Below are 15,749 nucleotides of genomic sequence, written 5' to 3' on the forward strand. Positions count from 1 at the left end.
ATATACTGGAGAGGTGGGGGATCTAGACTTCTATCAGCTACCAGGTATTAATTCGTACGGCTACAGAGTATCGAGAGTTGAGTTGATTGAAGGAGATAGATTCGAATATAGAACAATAGGAACCGGACCTGTCGTCAAGGCCATTCATTATCTCACCGCACATCATCCCAAAAATCGACTTGAATTTTGCCTTGGCTCTCATAACGTCTTGGCTGAAAAAATGCTATACGCAACATAAAAGCTGTATCGAAACGTCAACAACGATTTTACCAAGACGTCTAATTGATGTGAAGGAGTTTGTTATCACAGGAAAAGTTCGGCTAGTAGAATCAAGGAGTATCGAGAGGGTTGATACGACTAAAATAAAGTATGCAACACTAAGCCACTGTTGGGGTCCTATTGCGTCTAGAGTTGCCCGAACAACATCGCACAATTACGATGAGCACATGGAGGAGGAAATCATTATTTCTAAGCTTCCTCAAACATTTCAAGATGCAATTCTCCTTACAGGTGGGCTCGATATGCAACACATATGGATAGATTCGCTGTGTATTGTAAAAGATGACCCTTCTGATTGACAACAACAGTCAGCAATGATGGCGGATATTTATGCTGGATCATTGTTAAATGTTTCTGCTACTCACAGCTCTGACAGTCATGTAGGACTTTCAATACTCGATACGCATCCATGCGTCCAGTTCAATCGTTGAACGGGCTAATAATATCGCCCTTCGAACGACAACCTCTTGTTGACAAATCAGAATCTATTTGTAAATGGGTTGGCAGGCCAATATACACCCTGCCATCTTTAAAAAACACTCATTTGAATTCTTATCGTAGGGGAGGTCGCTGGGGCGAAGATTTGCCGCTAGCACCACTCGATTCACGCGCATGGGTTTACCAGGAACGTGTTCTGTCGCCAAGAACTGTGAGCTTTTATGATAGCGAACTTATTTGGGAGTGTAGAAATGGGCGATGTTGTGAATGTAAAATGATTGAGAATCACATTGCTGAACATCATACGACTCGCGAGTTGATTGGTATATACGCGTTCGTGTTTATAGCGCCCTTCGGCTGACAAAGGAAGAAGATCGCCTTCCGGCTATTTCTGAAATCGCAAGCCGCATTGCTGAGCGCTTGCGCTGTCTTTCTTACTCCAAGATGACTAAGTATCGAGCTGGAATATGGAGCGAAAGCGGAGTTTTCGCATTTTTTTGGTCAACAGATGGAACTTATAGGGATACCAACCCTTGTAGGATCAAAAGACCTCAAACTTATGTAGCGTCAACTTGGTCTTGGGCATCAATTTCATTGGAATATAAGGTGAACAATGAGAACGTTGTACGGTGGCTCATGTGGAAGACGTCCAAGCTGGACGACCGGAAACAGCTACAAGATCATCTTTTCGAAATTGAAGATATCACCTGTACAGTGGAGGGAGACAGTCCGTATGGGGCGGTCTCTTCAGGAATGCTAAAGGTCCGTAGGAGATTAATGCTAGCACGAGACGTTCGCTAACTTCTTGCTGCCTCGGATTTAAACACGACCCACAGAGGTCTTTCTACGATGTATTATTCGGAGAGAGATCTGGATGTCGATGGCTGGCAGCCAGAATATGATTTTGGAGAGACATATGGTTTGTTGGTTACTACACAAGGGTTGCGGATAGAGTCAGGAGTGGTGTTGATATTGCAGAAGGTCAGCGAAAAGAAAGGCAACGTTGATGTCGATAACACGTTTAGACGTATCGGCATCACAGATACCGGTACCTATTGTTAGCGGAAATGTTGTTGTTTTCATTTTAATAATATTAGAGAAGCTACATCTATCGCTATTATCTGAGCTAAGGGGAGGGGCATTAGTTATTTTCGTCGCTGAATTTTGTTCGTATACTTTAATACCAACTCTTTATTCATCAAAAATTTGTTATCCGAACAATGTCATTTTGGATATAATCTACTTCTTCAGAACGAGAGCGACCAAGTGGCGGTTCTAAATTCGTATTTCCTACGCTAAGAAGTAGTTGAAGCTTGATAAGAAGATTAAAATTTGAAATCGACCTGATGTGTAGATTTTTCGGACACATTCTTCAATGATATGTTATGAGGCAGAAAGATCAGGTGTTGCAATTGTTATTTTATAAGCTTTATTAAGATGACTTATAGTTTCAACTTTTCTTTGAATAGATTCTGGTTTGAATTGGGGATCACTTAAGATAGTCTCACTTTTCCTGGGATCGAGAAAGTGAAGTCGCGCTGCTTTCCCTATTAAATTACTTTAGAATATCAATGGAATAGGCATGGCCGTTGAAGGCCCTGCGTAGAACTTCCTCATCGGTTTTCATAGCCAGCATGGCTGGATTTAGTCATACAAATAATTATCATCTATAGTATTAGACATTAAAATAAGAGCCAGAAATCCTTTTTTTCCCCCAGTAATATTCGCATATAAAGTAAAGTAACCTCTGAATCTAGTAAAGTAAGAAGGTCTATAAAATGGACAGGATTTACTTGGTATATAGAGCTTCATATTCAAGAATAATCATTAGTCTTATTATTATAGTTACGAGAATTGGAATCATTTATAATTATATCCATTTCCTATTTACGCTTAGTCTAAACTACCTCGGGAAATTTCTAGAGACTTCCACGTGAACCTAGAAGCAGCTCTTGTAATATTCTTATAAGATATAGATATCTGTTGGTATCACCTCGGTGGTGATTATGAAGTCTTCATGATAGGTATGCTGTATTGATTGATATTGTGTCTAATCTCTTCAAGGTTCTAGAGCTACGAAAGCTACATGCAATACGTGCGTGTGCTAGTGAGCTAGCGCTAACGGGCGTATATTCACTCGTGTCGAAACAATATCTATGTTTGGTTTTTTTTGTACAAGTACGTTGTACACACACACGCAGACCTCTTCCAAGAAGTGCTAAGAATTTTTCGCAGAAGAGCGGAGTGTACACCCTATCTCCCTTCAATAGCCCTCTTCTGTCTATTTGAATAAATCTTGATAGTATTAATAGTAATTATCCCTTGGGATTTCTATCCTTCTTCAAATACTGCTAGATACGAGGAGCTTGCAGAGCGGCAATCAGTATCATTCCAAGTTTTCATATGGATCCAAAAACTGTTTTCACAGACATCTTGGCCCATTTTTCCACTTCTGTGTGTAACCTGACATTACGCTCTCCACTAATATCGAAGGAATTCAACCTAGCCCAAACGCGAAATTTTGTCCTATCACAACCCTGCTGCTCCAGCCTATCTGTGAGGTCAAATCTCTCTGAGTAGCCTCGACGATTGTCTTTCTCCCCATGCCACACTTTCATATGTTGGCCTACTGTGCTGCCACTGAAGATACCCTGTTTATCTTTGGGATATGCGATCCATGTCGCCATGACACGATGAAGTTTTGTATTGCCCTTGGGGTCGATGCGGATCTCAAAGTTACCTTGGGTAATTTCATGCGCGGATACAGTGAGACCAATATCTGTGCCAGTCTCAATGTAAAAGCCCCGGATCCAGACGACAACTTCAGGAGGCGATTCAAAAGCTCGTTTGAACTTTATGATATACTTGAGGTTGGATAATGTGAAAATCCATAATAAGTCTACTAAATTACTTATTAATATCTTACTAATTAAGAGATATATTGATGACTAATATATATATAATATGATTTTATATTATAAAATTATATTATCATATATTTATATAATAGTATCTTTTATCAAATCGATTTATAATAAAATAAAACCAAATGGAAATATATAGAAGATTATTATTAAATTAATTAAATTCAATTGATTGTATTTTATTATTATTATATAAAATGATTCTATAGAATTTGATTTAAATCAATCTTATTTAGAAATATAGAATATACTAGAATTTCATTATAAACTATATAAACCTAGGATATTCTTTAAAGAAAACCTAGAAAAACTAAGCAATTTAATTTAAAATAAGCTTAGTTTTTATAGATTGATTTCAATTTAATTCGAATATATATATTCGATTTATCCCTTAAGCTTAAATTAACTAGATCTTTTATTATTATTATAAATTACATAATATATACATAGTTATACAATAATTATAGTTAAAGTAATTAGTTTATTATTTAAAATATATATATAATAAATTTATTAGTAAAGTTAAAGTTTTAATATTCTAGATTTATTAATGGTATAGTAAACACTAATCGGTGGTGAGATATCAAGTAAAGCTCTTTAGATAACCTTCATTTTTTCTACTAACTTTTCTAAGTTTTTTCTTTTATAATATTATTATTTATTAAATATAATATCAAGAGTAATCTTTTCAAATTTTTATAAAACAAACTAGGATTGAAAACAATATATTATATAACTTCTAGTTTTAATATTTTAAATATAATAATTGATTATAAATTAGAATTATATATTATTTTAATTACAAAATATTCTTTTTAATTATTTATTATACAAATATTTAAGAAAAAGTTTATCTTTTTTCTTTTTTCTCTTCTTCTTTTCTTAATTATTGATTCTAAATAGTGAATCGAGTTAATTAAATTAGTTTGTTATATAAAAAACTTTTTTTTTGAAATATTAAGTTTTAATTTATTTATAAAAATATAAGTCTTTTATAATATTATAAATCTTATTATATAACTAGAATATTATAGACTAAAAAAACGTTTTATATAAAAACCGAAGTAATAAAAAATAATATTGAAAATAAAAAGTATAATTACTTTAAAGAAAAGATTTATAATATATTTTTATAAAAAGCTTTGAAAATAATCAAAATAATAAATCTCAAGATCTAGAGATTATTTCAAAATTATATTATTTTTATAATTATTAAGGATGAAATCCAAGTGAAAGGATATATATAATATTAAATTAAAGTTATATTAATTAAAAGAATTCTTTATCTTTCTTTATATAAAACTATTATATAATAAGATTAAAATATACTAAAATCGAGATGATATATAAAAAGTATATATAATTATAGACTTTTTCTAATTTCTTTATTGAATAGAGAGAAAACAAAAATTTATTATATCAAAACTTAATATAATATAATAACTAATTATATCGAAATTTATTATTATTTAAAATTATTATATTCAAATTTGAGAAAGAAAAATATTCTTAGAGAAAACTTATTTTTAATTATAATCTATTTATAAGCAAATATATTAATATAATTTATTAGTACATAACTCATATTAATATATAATCTACTTTCATCTCAATTTATACTTTTAAATTTATTTCATTCAATACTTATTAAATCAATTAATTAAAACTATTAAAAATCTAATAATCTAGAATCTATTATATTATTTTGATACATTTTTATATTATAATCTATTTTTTTATATTTACTATAATATCAATTAAAGGATATTTCTATATTAGAATTCCCTTTATTTTAATATTTATTATATCAAATCTAAATATCAATCTTTCATTGAAATAATATATTTATAGCTTTCTGTTTAGTAAATATTTTCCCTTAATATATTTATGTTTTTTTTATATATTGATATTAGCTTAATATCTTATTAGCCTTTTAAAATATACAATTTTCTATATTTAGAAATATATTCTTATATATTAATTTTTATATATTTTTAATTAGAATTAATATAATTTCAAATGAAAATATAAAAGAGTTTGATTAATAATAAGTTATTCGAGATTTAATTAATATTGATGAAAAGGAAGTTCCTATAGAATTATAAAATATTTAAGAGATTTAAAGATCTAAATTGATAGAAAGAGGAGTAGGTATATAAAATCAAATATTTAATTTAGAAAGTATAATTTCAAAATTAAATATAATTAATTCTACTCCTTGAAACTCTAATTTCATATTCTGATTTACAATTGACTATTGATATACAGCTTTAAAAGCTATAAAGAATTCAATCTTTAAGATATAATTAATATATACTCTTATAAACCCCTCAATTTGTATACCATACTCTTATTTTAAAGTATTAAAATATTCAATATTAAGAGACTGAATTAAATAACTTGAATGCGATAGTAAATGTATATATTTAATATTATTCTTCTTATAATAGTTCTAGAATAATATTAATTCATAGCTCTTATACCCATTTAGTATTAGTATTCTATATTTTCTTTTCTTTTGGTTTGATTTCTTTTATATTTAATTGAAGTGTTTTAATTATTTCAATTCTGTTTTATTATTTATTTATTTATTACTTATAGATTTGGTAGTCTAATCTACAAAAAGATTAGTTTTATTAAGAGATTAAGTAGAAGAGACCTCTATATTAACTATTTTGCTACGCGTATAAGTATCTTAATCCTCTCATTGTATTATATGAGGGGACTAATATACCCGTCTATAGTTCGTCTAATCTAGCCCGTTTAGGTAACCGTATTACTAATCACTACACGTGCTTAGCACCGGTAACTTCTATTCCTTTTAATAAGTTTCTATATATTAATTGAAAAGATATATCTGTTTTTGAATTACTAGAAATGAAGATATAATATTTCTCTTACTATTATTATATATAATTTGTTAAAAGGAATAGAAGTTACTAGTGCTAAGCATGTGTAGTGATTAGTAATATGGTTATCTAAATGGGCTAAATTAAACAAATTATAGACAGATATATTAATCCCTTTATATAATATTATAAAAGAATTAATATATTTATATATATAGTAATATAGTTAATATAGAGATCTTTTCCATCTAATCTTTTAATAGATTATAAGATCCGGTTAGTATGGCCTCTGGACATTATTAATGTAATTATTATCACAATCCAACTCGTGGAGTTGAAGAATGCGTGGCACTACCCTATGAGTAATATATAATATTGTGATTGCTATTATCACTAATTCACAGAGTTAAAAGAATATATAATGCTATTTATAAATAAATATATATATAATATAATAAAAAGTATATAATATTAATTATATTTATATTTATAATTTATATGGATTTATTTATATAGAAAAAAAGGAAAAAAAATCTTATAAATTCTTTGTATAGATATCAAAATAAATAAAATCAAAAAGTAAACAAAAAGCATTCTAAATTTTATTTAAGAGATCTATAATTAATAATTTCAATAAATAAAAATACAATTGAAAAAAAAGAATTAATTCTATATAATTGAGTTTATATTACAAAAATATACTAAGATTAGAAAAATTGGAATAGAAATTGATAATACTAAAGTTTTTCTAATCCTTAAAGAAAATAAAATTATAAATATTAGATTTAATTTAAATAAAAAGACCAAATATTTAAAAGATAAAGTTAATATATTATTATATATATGCAAATCATTTAATAATAATAATAAAGTGTTTATTAATAAGTATAATATAGTATAAATATTATGGAATTATCTGAAATCAAAGTACTCAAGAATTAATAATATTATAATTAATTTATATTTAATAATAATCTAAATATTTATTTTTAAATCTATTAGTTATTTAAAGATAATTATTATTAAAGTTTAAAATAAATTAAAAGAATATTAATATAAGCTTAATACTATTAATCCTATATTTAAGGATTTATATAGAAATGAAACTTTATTTTTAATTTTAATTAAAAGTTTTTCAAGTGAATATTAAATAATAATCAATACTATAAGCATTTAAAGTATATTAATAATAAAAAACAAGATCAAATATTTTATTATTAAAGAGCTTAGTATTCAAAAGATAGAATAAGTTTATATTATTAATAGAAAATATGTAATCCCAAATCAACAAAGAAATAATAAAGAATCAAATCTATTAATATAATAAAACTAAGAGGAAATAGCTAACACTTATATTTACTATCTTTATAAACAAAAGAATTACTTTCTATATAATTATAAAGATCTTATATTTATATAAATTCTAATTTATAAATATTATAAAGCTTAGTAATAAAAAGTAATATTTAAAAAAATAACTAAAGTATTATTTTCTAAGAGAAAGAATAATTAAGCTTATCTTGTAAATAATGAGAGTCTTCCAATTAATCTTAATTTATTAAAAAGCAAAGAAGAATTTAATAATAAAAAATGTTATATCTTTAAAAAACTTATTTGTAAAATCATCTTTTTTTATTAATATATAGATATTAATGTTTTTTTATATATATCTAATCAACTTTTTCTTTTTAAAGATATTAAGAAGATAAAGAGAAAAATGATAAAAGTTGGTAAAAAAGTTATATATTATAATCGAATAAATATTATTATAATGGAATTAGAAAATAATAATATAATTTTATTTTCAAAAATATTATATATATTGGAATTAGAAATCAATTTCCTTTTTAATAGGAAGATTTGTAAGATTGGATTTAAGGGTAAATTCAATTCAGATTATATATATTTTCGAAAAAATGGAATAAATATTATTAAAGCAAAAATGGATAAAGGAATTTATATGATTTTGAATATTATAAAAGGATATGAAGATATTATTCTACAAAGTATAGAGATTATTAATAATATTAAATCAAATGAGATTATTTTAGATATCTCTTTAAATAAAATTAAAAAAAATCTAGAAATTTATTTATTATAATATAAACAATTCAATCATCTTAATCTAAAGAAAATACGGAATTTCTATAAAATTATAATATTAGAAAAGCTAATTAAAGTCCTATTTAAGATCTCTATATATAAAGTGTATATACTTATTAAGATAAAGAATCTAATTCCGAAATAATTCAGCTTTTATAAGATAAAAAGATTAGATCTTATTTATTTCGATATTACTAGCCTATTCCCAAAATCCTTATAAGAAAATTACTACTTTCTATTAATTATAAATAGCTAAATAAGAGTGAATTGGATTTTGATTTTGAAGATAAAAGACAAAATTATATTAAGATTAAAGAAATAGAAAACTAAATTAGAATTTAATATTAATAATAAGATAATAACTGCTCAAATTAATAATATATTAGAGTTAATTTAAATTATTAAAGAATGGAATTCTGAAATCTAATTAAAACTGATTATTGTAGTATTATTGTAGTATTATTTTATTAGAATGGAATTATCAAGAGAAATATTGATATTACTAAAGCTGATATAAGAGTTATATTAAAAGAGGCTGGATTATTATTGGAATTCTGGGATAAAGCTATTAAATATAATATATACTATAAAAATAAAACAAATATTGAATTAATTATTAATAATAGTATTATTAATTCAATCGAAATATTCATAAAATCAACCCCGGATATCAGTTATTATAGAATATGGAGAAACAAGTACTATATATATCAATTCAAAAACAATCTCAAAGAATTAATAATATAATAAATTATAAGATATAGCTTAAATAGATATTTTTATGGAATATTTACATATAATCAATAAGTATATTAGAATATATTCATTAAAGCTAGATTATATTATATAAATAAGCCAAGTGATTATAAATAAATTTAAAAAAGAAAAAAACTTAAATTTAAGAATAAGAAATTCTATATTAAAATCTTAAGATATAAAGAATATTATTTCTAATAAAAAATCTAAAAATAGATTTTATAAGATATAAAAAGTATAAGAATCCCTATTTAAGTTTTTATAAAATATTATTATTTTTGAATTCCTAAAAATTATAATTTCTAATATATTCAAAGTTAATAATATTCAAAAATTCAATAAAGATAATAAAGAAAATATTATAGAGATTAATTTATTTATAAAATCAATTCTATCTTTAGGAACAAAAAAGATAAAGATATTAAATATAATATTTAAAATTAATAAATCTTTAATAAAAACCCCAATTATATTTATAAATATAGATCCCTTTAAAAAATATTTTTTTTAAAAATATAAGTAAAATAATAATAAATTAAATAAATATATTCAAAAACTAATAAAAATAATAATAATAATATTCTCAATAAATTTAAATAAAAATACTATTGAATATATTATAATCTTTATATCCCTTATATCAAAAATTGATTTAAATATTAAAATAAAAATATTCGAAAATCTTTAAATGATTTTAAAGAGCTCTATAGATAAGGATATAGCCTTCCCTATAGAATAGATTCTAGAAATTTCTATTTCTATTATATATAATCAGATAATCTCAAATCCTGAATATAATAAAAAATAGAAATAAGTTGTTTAAAAGGAGATTAATTTATTAGTTGAAAATGATATTTGAGAAGAATATATTTTATTAAAAGGAGGGAATTTTGTTTTAATAAAATAAATATTTATAATAAAAATGAAAAATAATAAGATTAAGAGATTCAAAATATAATTAATAATAAAAGATTTTAGTTAAATTCTTGGAAAAGATTATAATAAAATCTTTACTTCTATAATATAATTTGATATACTTTGCTTATTCTTAATAATTATTATAAAGGAAAACTTGGAGTACTAGTATTTTAATATAAAAAATATTTTTATAGAATTCTATTTCAAAAAGGAGATATACCTTATATTATCTTAGAGAATTAATATATTAGATAAATATATCTTATATATACTATAAAGTTTATATAGTTTTAAATAAACTAGACAAAATTGAAATCGATTTTTAAAATTCAAATTAATTAATTAGAACTTTACTCAAAATTTTATTAATTTATATTTGTATATATATATTACTTAATAACTCAATCTACTAGTTTATATTAATAATATAATTATCTTTTCAATTTTAAAAGATTAATTCAATTAATTCTTTATAATATTTTCCTTATACTTCAATATTATCACGGCGCAAGAGGTAGGTACTAGGTAAGATATATGATATTCTATAAGAAGTAAAGAAGGAGGCGGAGAGGCACTGATTATATAAAGGGCAAATGCCTAAGGTATTCATATAATTATATATTGAATTTGTGATAGTATCTTCTTTTAAGAGCTTACTTATTCTAAGCAAACTAAAACTATTATATAGCTTATTATTATATATAAATCAAATAAATAATTGAATTTATCGAATTAATAGTTTAAATACTTTATATTAATTTAACTTTTCTTTTGTAAATCAATTTTTAAATTCCTTATATTTTCTTTAAATATTTTAATATTAATAATAGGATTACTTTAGTTTCAGGATTATTCAATATTTATTTTGGTGGGCTAAGCTTTTCAGGATATATATAATAAAATTTTGTTAATAGTTTTTTATTTCCTTTTAAATTTATTATTAATTACCAAATAAAAGTATAATATTTCTATTTAATTAAATAATAATAACCATCTTTATTATGATTATTTATAACTTCTTTAAAGATTTATTTCTATATTAACTTATTTTTATTATTCTTTTTTTCAAGAATTCTATTTCTAATAATAGTTGATTCTAATTTATTAATTATAATTTATACTAAGAAATATATTCTATTAATTATAAAAATAAATAATAAATAATAAAAAACAGAAAATATTCAAATATTATTTAATAATTAAATAAAATAAAAATAAAAATAAACTTTTATAATCTTATATAATTCTATTTATTAATTATTCAATTTCTTTATCTTTCAAAAGATTTTTATATTTTTAATATTTATAAATATCTTTTGGTCTATATAATAATATAATAAATCAATATAATATTAGTTTACATTTTCTTTATATATTATAACTATTTGCTTAGTAAGAGCTTGTAATTATAACAGAATTCTTTCCATTCTATTTATTATTTTATTATTCTTAAAAAACTCTTATTTTTATATTATAGTTATATTCAATGAATAAGGTTTATTAAGCTCTATGCTAATGTGTGGATTAAATCTATAATTAATAAAGAATAGCGAGTAGCTAATGATCTTCAAAATTATATTATTTAATGTAAATTCAGTAAAAGGTAATCATTATATTTAATTATTTTAATGAAAATTCACGAAAACTTATAAATATTATTTGAGAATAAAATTTATTTATTCCATTTATTTATCTATTTATAAATAGAATACTAAAAAATACTAAAAAGTTATAGTTAATCATTCAGCTAATTGAGACTAGAAATCGAATATAAATTATATACTATAATCGGAAATAATATTATCTAATAGATCATATAAAATATAGATATAGCTAATAAAGATATTAATAAACTTTTCTATTATAAATATTCTAATTCCTATAAAATATTTCATTTTAATTAATTAATAAATAATAATTAGAATATATTTGTATATAGAATTATAATAAGTATAATCTAAAAGCAATATAATATAATCTATTAATATATTAGATCAAATTTGAAAGAGAATTAATAATAAATATAGGAATCTAGGTGAAACCGATTTTGATAACTTTATATATATATAGAGTTTGTATATTTGCATATATAAAGTAATCTTCTAATATATTTATAATTATTAATAGGTATGAGAAACAAGATTGATTATTTTAATTCAATCTGAATATCCAGTTAAACCAAATGAATATATTCTATAAATAATTTATACTTTCAATTTATTATTTAATAGAATTCATAATCTCTTTTAATAATATATTCTATTATTTATTATATAGCAATCTTATATAACAATTCAAAGTGTTTTCCTGAATTCTATTAGTTATTTACATATATACTGATTCTTGATTACTATAATAAGTTAATAAGCCATATCTAATCTTCTATAAGCATTATCAATTAATTTATTAATTAATTTATCTTCTATAGATATTATAAAATCTATTAATATTAAATAAATATTAGCTTTTAATTTATTATAAAGATTAATATCGAATTTATTTATTAATAAAACTATATGCTTTTTGTTTTTCAAGCATTCATCTTCTTTAATCACAAAGTTTGATCTATTCTCCCTCTTTTGATTCAAAGTATTTGGTTGAATAGCTTTAAATTTTGATTAATAAATTATATAAAAATTATAATAAAAAAGAAACTCAAATCAATGGATTTATTATTAATTTAAAGCCTTTATTATAATAAAGTACTCTAGGTTCTTATAATTAATAAGAATCTCAAATTCCTATTATAAACCTTAAAGCTTTAATTGTCATTTCTCTATAAATTTAATAATTATAAGAAACTTTTTATTATAAATCTTATAATTACATTCTATTATAAAATGTTTTGTTAAGAAATAAGCTATTAATTATAAAAGGTTATCAGAATTGTATTAAGAAAGTACTTCTTTTAATATTTAATCTAAAGTATCTGTTTTCAAGACTATTTATTTATTATAATTAAAATATATAAGAATCAATATTATTATAAATATATTCTTAAATATAGCAAAAGCATTTCTATATAATATATCCCAAATCTAATTAATATTTTTCTATAATAAATTATTGAGAAATTAATATATTTTTGAAAAGTTCTTTATAAATTATTAGTAGAAATTAGCAAATTCCAAAAAGCATTATAAATCTTTTATTAAAAATAGCTATTTCTAGAATATAATTATAATAATCTTTTCAGGATTTATCTATATATTATTTATTATAATTATCAATTTTAAATAATAAATAAAAACAATTTCGAATTCGCATTTATTTATATTAATCTATAGTTTAGTATTTATTAACTTTTATACTATAATTCGAATATACTTTTTATACTCCGATTTATTCATTAAGTATATAAAAATATTGTTTAGATATACTATATAATATTTATTTAGTTCATTAAATAGAATATAATTAATATAATATTAAAAGAATGCTAATATATTATAAAGATTAAAGAGTATAACAAATAATTTGAAAAGATTGAAATAGATAATAAAAACTATTTTTCATTTATTATTTTCTATAATACAAAGTTTATTAAAAGTAGTAATAATATTTAGTTTTATATATACTATAATATTACAAAAAGTATTCAGAGTTTTATAAATAATAGGGAATAAATAACGATTCTTTATTATAATATTATTTAATTCTTAATAATCTTAATATATATATATATTATTATTTAGCTTAATAGTTAAAAGCAAGGGTACAGTACTATATGATTTTGATTCCTGAATAAAGTCTTTATTAAAATTATTATTAATTCATTTATATATAATTTCGAGCTTTAATGATAATAATAGGCAGTTCTTAAAGTATAATAACTCCTTTTCAGGCATCAGCTTAATTTTATAATTCTATACTTAATGTGGTGAAAAAGTATCCGTATAATGTGGAAGGAATGTGGGTAGCTTATCTTGTAACCAGAAAGAAAGCTTTTGTTGAATCTCCGCATTACTAAATTCAGGTTTTTCAGTTAGAAACTTAGTGTCGGGACATCGATCATGTGATCAAAGAGGGCACTGTATTAGCTAGCGTCGCGCTAGCGCTACCCTATATAAAGTACTAGCTTCCTATAGATAATAATAATCAAGAACGAATATAACTATAATAGACTAAAGTACTTTACACTTATATCAACTAAATTGATACCAACACTAATTAGTAATATTACAAATTAGGACCTTGAATTCTACTACAAAGCACTAAATATTTTGAAATAGTTTTTAGGATTAATATAAATTCTGAAGAGATTATAAAAAAGATATCATTATATCTAATATAGTGTACTATTTCTTTTTATTATACTAAAGAATATACTCTAAATAATTACATTAAAAAGATATATTCAAAAAAATTGATCTTATTAATTATAACAAATTGAGCTTGTATTCATTATATATTCACCTTTATATTATACATTGTATAAGGTAACCCATAAAACCTTTATCTAAATATCTTTATAAATACCCTTTTATAAACACTTATATCTATAATCTTCAAAATATCTATAAATCTCGAAATACTTTTATATATTATTATATTGAATAATAATAATATCATTAATCCAATTGCCCCTAAGATTATTAATAAGAATCTATATATAAAGGAAAAAGAGGAGTATTATAAAAAGTGATTAAATCTATTAAAGAAATAATAAACTAATAATAAAATTATTGATTTTAATGCTAGAGAATTCACCAAATATGTTAAATTCAAGTACAAATAATATAATTATAAGTATATTAATAATAACAAATTTACTAAAATCTTTTATAATAACTTTAATATATTTATAACTATATAATTTGTAAAGATCCATTAGATAAATATATAAAAACTATATATAATATTATATACCTAAGGAGTATTAATATCAAAAATAGATATTAAAATATTTAAAGTTTTATATAATTAATCTCATAGATCTATTATAGATATATGAATAAAAGAATAAGTTCAAAAAGTTTTGAAAAATTATAATATTAAAAAACCTAAGTTTAAATTCAGAATATTCAACAAATTTATTAAAAATAACTTCGAATATAAAGAAAATAATTAAAAGGATAAAAAGAATAATAAAGGAGGAGATTCTAATGATAATAATAGTGATGATAATAATAATAAAAAGAATAATAGGGAATGATATAATAGGAATAAGAAATTATTAATATATTTTAATTTATAATCTCTTATTAATTTATTCAAATTCTATATTAGCAAAAAGAAATATAATAGGGATAATAACAATTTCGACTTCAAACTCTCAATATTCTATAAAATTATATAATATATGAAAATACTAATGGATATATAATATAAAATATTCCTTATTATATTTAAAAATAATACATTTGAATTCTTTTATATTAACTACAAATCGCTACCACCTATCTTTAAAGAACTATATATCTATATATAAAATAATTTTGAGAAAAACAAATATTAATATAATATACTATCTAAATAGAAT

At 22.1% G+C, this 15,749-nt stretch overlaps 1 protein-coding gene across 1 annotated transcript; it reads left to right on the top strand.

The window, feature by feature from the left end:
- Positions 1-1,161: 1,161 nt before the first annotated feature.
- On the top strand, positions 1,162-1,779 carry EAE97_005780 (uncharacterized protein; the record flags this gene model as incomplete). The annotated part of the gene is made up of 2 exons (XM_038876293.1): positions 1,162-1,448; positions 1,554-1,779. 2 exons carry the CDS (start codon positions 1,162-1,164, stop codon positions 1,777-1,779), a joined length of 513 nt encoding a protein of 170 aa, XP_038732769.1.
- Between the last annotated feature and the right edge of the window lie 13,970 nt (positions 1,780-15,749).

The sequence above is a fragment of the Botrytis byssoidea genome, assembly GCF_014898295.1.
Source record: "Botrytis byssoidea strain MUCL 94 chromosome Unknown BBYS_010, whole genome shotgun sequence".
Lineage (NCBI taxonomy): Eukaryota > Fungi > Ascomycota > Leotiomycetes > Helotiales > Sclerotiniaceae > Botrytis > Botrytis byssoidea.